This window comes from Fistularia commersonii, chromosome 16 (assembly GCF_037954325.1).
Source record: "Fistularia commersonii isolate RoL2024-O1a breed Wild chromosome 16, RoL_Fcom_v1.0, whole genome shotgun sequence".
Classification (NCBI taxonomy): Eukaryota; Metazoa; Chordata; class Actinopteri; order Syngnathiformes; family Fistulariidae; genus Fistularia; species Fistularia commersonii.
In genome coordinates, this window is record NC_141299.1 from 11365226 (window position 1) to 11371225 (window position 6000).

A 6000-nucleotide genomic window follows, 5' to 3' on the forward strand; every position below is an offset into this window, starting at 1 on the left:
GAAGATAAAGAACTTTATCACAATATTCTAATTTTCTGAGACAGTCCTGTACACAGCCATGAACCCTAAATGGACCAAATGAGTGTCCTAATACATCACACTCACAGAAAGATGCTCTTATAGCCATATAATCATTAACTTCATCTGTCAGTGGTTATAATATTATTGCTAATCGGACAAAGTTTGATGAATTAAGTGCCCGGCTCTTACAGTGTCCCATCAATGTGTCCGTTTAAGGTATTAAAGGGTTTTCCTGATTATGTTTTTGAACATCAAATAGAAATAAAATTGATATTAAACGATAATGAAAAAAAAATCAGAAGCATTAATCGTAAATGGGATTCCCTTACACAAAGCTTTCACAACTTGTGATTTCAAAGCCCTTTACACAAGATCACGTTCACCCACTCACACACACACAAACACACACACACATATAAGATGCCAAGCAGACCATTGGAAGCATCTTGAGGTCCGGCGTCTTGCCCAAGACTCGGACACTTCAACATGCAGAAGGAGCCACAGATGTTCCAATTCTACCAATTACTATACCAATCTTTTTTTAAAATGTAAATTATAACTTGTAAGTACGCACAAAATCTAATCACATGCAAAGAACATTAGCCTTTTCAGTCATACCTTCACGCCAAACCAGGTTGCGAGCGGCGATTCTTCGTCGACTCACAACGTGGGTTCGGCTCAAGCCAAGTCATGCGTTTCTCACTTTCACTTCCGCTTCCGAAACGAAGCCAAGCTCACACATGGTTATTTCTGTGTTACCGAATCCAACGATCAATTATTTAACGGTGCACCTTCTCAACGGGACACTTCCCGCTGCAGGGGGGGTGCGAGGGGGTTCAGACAGGAGGAGCAGCTGCCGAGCCTCACCAGGCCTATGAACAAATCAAACTTCATTAACCGTTCATTTTCCCTCTGCAGGCCTCCATCGACTATCCTCTCCAGCAGGTAAAGCCGAGAGTGGACCCCGGAGGGGCTGTTTACTTCAAAAATCAGCAAAATTTAAGAAAACAAACCAAAAAAAAAACCTTCCACAAGTACCAGTGCTACACACACACACACACACTGACCTTTGTTTAACTGCTGAATTGATCATCTGCTATAAAGAGGGCACTCAGAGAAAATAATGCCTCCTCAAGTGGAGCGACAGCGGCGCGTTCTGTTATAAAAAAAAAAAAAAAAAAGAGCAGACGTTTGAGACGTGCACGACCGCAAACACCGTGCGTTCTCCTGAGCCTTCGCCTCAGCGGACACTTGGGTTGAAATCAAGCGTTTTTGCCTTGCAGCAAGAAAGTCGCCGGTTCGATTTCCAACCTGGCGGAGGGTTGGATGTCCTTCCTGTGTCATTCATCCATCATCTGAGTGCAGATGATGCTTAAATCCTGAAAAAAAAAAATCTGAAAATTCTGCATGAAAAATAGAAAGTGCCAAAATAGAACTGGGTTATGATTTTTTGACCAGCAAGTTTAGACTCAAAGCTCTGAAACAGTCTGAAACATGATGCAGTTTAAAAACTTAACTTGCAATCCCTGAGGCGGTGTTTGTTATTGTGTAGATTTCCTTTTTTAAATGCAAAACTTAGAATGCAGAGAGATACTTACAGGAAATGTCCATTTTACTTGAATATTAAAACGAGTTCTCCTTTCTCTACCTTTTTGATCACTTTCCCTTTGTTAATTTGGGATCACTTGTGAATTTTTCCAAATAAACTGCCAAAAAAAAGACAATATTTGGCTCATATTCAATTCAATTTTTCTTTTTCTTTTTTTTTTTCTTAATGGACCACCGTCGTGGAGAAGAGGTAGCTCATCTGGAAGCTTTCATTTTCGCTGATTTATATCCCGACCCTCCCTAATGGTCGCAGGCTTTGACGAGTCACCGGAAGAATCAGATTACGGATACTAGCGGCTGAAATGAGTTTCCTCTTTTGGGCGGCCACGCTCGGAAACCGGGGTGTGGATCCAGAACATCTAGAGGAAGCTCGGTGTAAAGACAACTAGAGGCTTGTCAATGTTCAATATTGACAATATTGGTTTTAATTCACTCAGGGTCGCCTTTACCTGCCTCCTTTTTGCTGTGAAGCGGGAGCGCTTACCACTGCGCCACCAAAATGAAACGTTTTAAAACGGATTATCCCGATAAAGCGCATCCACCTCTACTTACCACCATTATCCGTGTAAATATTTATATCTTTATTATATTTTACACCATCCGGGATACCTTACTCAGTATCATTTCTTTTTGACTACCAACATCCTCGACTGTGCACCTGCCATGTTCTATGGCCATTTTCTGCATTCCTTTTGTGTCCCTCGTGTATTTTTTTATATTTAGTTTTTTCTATTGTTTATATTGTACATAGTCTTGTTCATTTACATCTATATCCTTGCATTTTTTTACTATTTGTACACTTTTTTTCTAACCTGCAGTGCTGTTGTGACAATTGAATTTCCCCATTGTGTAATCTTATCTTATCTTATCCTTGTCATATTGAAAAGGGTATTTTAAATCATTGTCATCATCATCAGCGACTCCGTTTCTGAAATTTTGTATTAAATCAAATGAAATGTACATGTTGATTGAACTTATCAACGCAATTTTTTTTTTTTCGTAATTATTGTCATCATCTTACTTTAAGTCCTTGGAGCAACAGGGGAAAATCTATCAGATATATAACAAAAACAACTCAATCAATGAATTATTTTTTTTTTCCACTTCTTGAAGAGCAATATGATTGTCTAAAAAAGAAAAAAATAATCTGGTTTTAATGCAACGTTGTGTAGGCAAGCGCCAAAAGACGTTGGACTCAAACTCAAAGGACAAACAGCATGTTTGGAGTGAAGGTACTAGCAAGCCACGGGAGGCGGTGTTGGCTGCCTGCACCTCTCTGACGTGAAGCCACTACGCCCACTGACTGAAAAAAGAAAACAAAAAAAAAACTACTCCTTCAGGTAGAGTGTGAAGTATTTATGTAATTTCATTTTTCTTCTTTTACAACTTTGGAAAGTCCTTTTTCACCACTATGATCTCAAACATGTGGGACGCACTGGAAAAGGTGAAATCATTGAATGCAATGGGAGTTTTTCCAGTATAGCCAAGTGCTACAGTCACACACACACACACACACACACACACACACACACACAACTAAAACACCTTTCTTAATTGAAGCACATCTATCAACACACAGGACATGCTGGTAAAATTGGTTGAACATACTTGATAGACTAGAGCACTACTCAGCTTCCCAAACCGTATTAGAAAAACATTATAATATCATATGACTCGGTGAGTAATGGTTTCCTATAATACCATATGGCACAAAAATCTGACATCATTAAAAATAATTCCTCTGAATGTTTGTTAATCGGGTATAGTGGAGGTTATTAGAGGTAATAAGGCGCTTCCTCCTCAACCTGGAGAACGTTCAGTTTTACAACCGGATTGTATTTTTTTTTTCTTCATCAACACTAAAAACTCAACTCGACGGCATGCCAATCTGTTTATTTTCTCAGCTGTCGATTGAAATCCGTCCCATTTTCTAACCGAGGGAAATGAAAACAGACAGCGGTCGACAATGGAAGCTCGCTATTTTGTTTGCTTTTTTTTTTTTTTTTTTTTTTAAATCAGCCGTTTGCACAATAAGGGACAAGAGAAGAGAAGCCACACCTGGCCTGCACACCTGGCGGCAGCACAAAACAAACCACCAAAGGAGACTGACGTTCATCTGGAAACCGTCGCCTGCCATAAGCGTTAAAATGCGAAGGGCGGTGTAATAACTGTCCAATAACACACCTTAAAGAGATCAACGGTGCTATATAACACAGAATTCAAGAATAAAACCGTCAAAACCCGGTGACCTGCTCAAACAGGTAAAGTCAGACACACTCATCCGTGGAGGCGGTTGCCGTTTCCATGCACAGGATGTGAATTTGAATCCAAACCCTCTGGACGCGTCCCGATTCTTGTCATGTATTGATTAACCTTTTTTTGTTTTCTACATCTGCCTCTATTAATCAGTTCAAGCTGCAGGGAAGCACGACGGGCTGGATTCTACCTCGATTAACTGATCCGATTACTAGTCTTACTTCTTTTCCAGCACTGGACTAAACTGAACTCTGTCCAAGGTGCTGATTTATCTCTCTCCTGCTGCACGGAGGTAAAAAAAAAAAAAATCACCCTCAACGGGACTTTCTCTTGGGGGACATGTACAGATATTGCCTTAAAATTTCGAAGAATGGTAATAAAGCTCAGAGTAATAACTAAAATCTGCAGGAGAGTTGGTGGAAACATCACGCCTTACCCCCGCCTGTGAGGGTTACGCATAGAAAAAGGAAGGATATGGCCACTCTGTGATTTTCTTGGCGTACTTGCGGACAATGTTGTCCTCGCCAAAGATGAAGAGGGACCTGTTGACGGTGAAGCAGTTTTCCCGGACGGGGATGGGGTTGTAAAGAGCCATGGTACGAGCCCGCTGCGCCTTGGTCTGCTTGAAGGCTGGGGAGATGCCACCTGTGGACACGGCCGCGCCATCGCGGTTCCTGTTGCGTTCCGATCCCCCGTCCCCGGAGCTCAGCAAGCCCGGGACGTCGTCCCCGAACCGGGCCATTCTGTCAAATAACAAAAAAAACAAAGGAGGAAGGTGTGGATGGATGGATGGATGGATGGATGGATGGATGGATGGGTGTTACAGATCGTCTTCGGAAGCAGGGCGCGGTGCTGCGCTCGACGGCTGCAAGGGAGAATAAGTCTTTTTGTTTGTTTATTTGTTTGTTTGTTTCTTTTATCCGTATCACGTCCGGTGAAGAGCAACGAGAAAACACCTCGATTCAAGTTCCCTCTCTGCGTAAAAAAAAAAATAATAAAATAAAATAAAAATAAAAAATAATACTCAAAAAAAAAAAAACAAGAAAAGTAACTCGCATCTGCATCACTTACCTGCCTGAAATAAAGCGGTTCGGAATGAAAATAAAAATGTTTTAAAAAAAATCAAATATATCCATTCGCGCAGCGGGTCACGTCCTCTGCCATCCGAGGTTTCCCGGGCGCCGTGCAGAGGAGCGGGTGGATCCGTGGGGTTTCACACGGACCGGCATCGGTCCTATGACTCCTTTCGTGCACATTGGTCCTCTCCTCCTCCTCCTCCCTCTTTTCCTCCCGTCTCTGCAGGACACCTACCGAGGGAGCTTCATCCTCCAGTCAGCGAGAGCGCAACCGAAAAACAATCAAACAAACTTTGCGGTTCCCAACATCCTCCCTCCTCCTCCCTCAAACAGGACGGAAAAGGAAATCCGTGCAATCAGATAACAAATCTCTCCTAACTCTGCAATAGGGAGGGGAAAAAAAATGATGTGGTTGTGATACAGCCCTGAAGACGTGATACCAATGTGTAATTACAGCTTATTACATTGCATGGAGCGACACATCCATGCAGGAATGAGACCAGAAAGACTGCGACCTCTATTTTTTTTTTTTTTTTTTTTTTTTTTTACAGTGATGCGAGAAATCCAAGGGAAACTTGTTGGATTTATAATGTTTACATTTTGAGAAAATGGTCACGTCACCCCCTTTTTCCAGCATAAACACACCATTTTCCTTTTTTTTTTTTTTTCAGAATATTCCACCGCAGGTATCATCGTGGATGCAGGGATTCGTTATGACGAATCAGACCTCGGAAAAAAAATATTTACCTGGAATGTCAGTTTGAAAAGAATCCGAATCCTCCCCAGTTTCAACACACCGTATAATTCATCGCCGGGATCAAATGCTCTGAGTTCCCGCAGCGGAGAGGAAATCGAAGAACGGGTGCGAAGGATTCGCTCCCGACTTGGGTGAACTGAAACGGGGCTTTGGGCGGCACCGCTCATCTAAGTCACAAAAAATTGGAATCTAACTTGATCGGTTTGGTAAACGATCTGACAAAAACAGTATGATACACCCGTTGGAGACAACGATAAAGGGACGATTCACCAATTTGAATCG

At 41.9% G+C, this 6000-nt stretch overlaps 1 protein-coding gene across 1 annotated transcript in view; it reads right to left on the reverse strand.

Moving 5' to 3' along the window:
- cacna1ea (calcium channel, voltage-dependent, R type, alpha 1E subunit a) overlaps window positions 1-5181 on the reverse strand; it is a 65212-nt gene extending 60031 nt beyond the window's left edge. The window contains exons 1-2 of the mRNA XM_086161323.1: window positions 4957-5181; window positions 4362-4628 (exon numbers count right to left, since the gene is read on the reverse strand). Coding sequence (XP_086017449.1) covers window positions 4362-4627 — 266 coding nt within the window. The 5' untranslated portion in view covers window position 4628; window positions 4957-5181. The remainder of the gene's footprint in view (window positions 1-4361; window positions 4629-4956) is intronic.
- Between the last annotated feature and the right edge of the window lie 819 nt (window positions 5182-6000).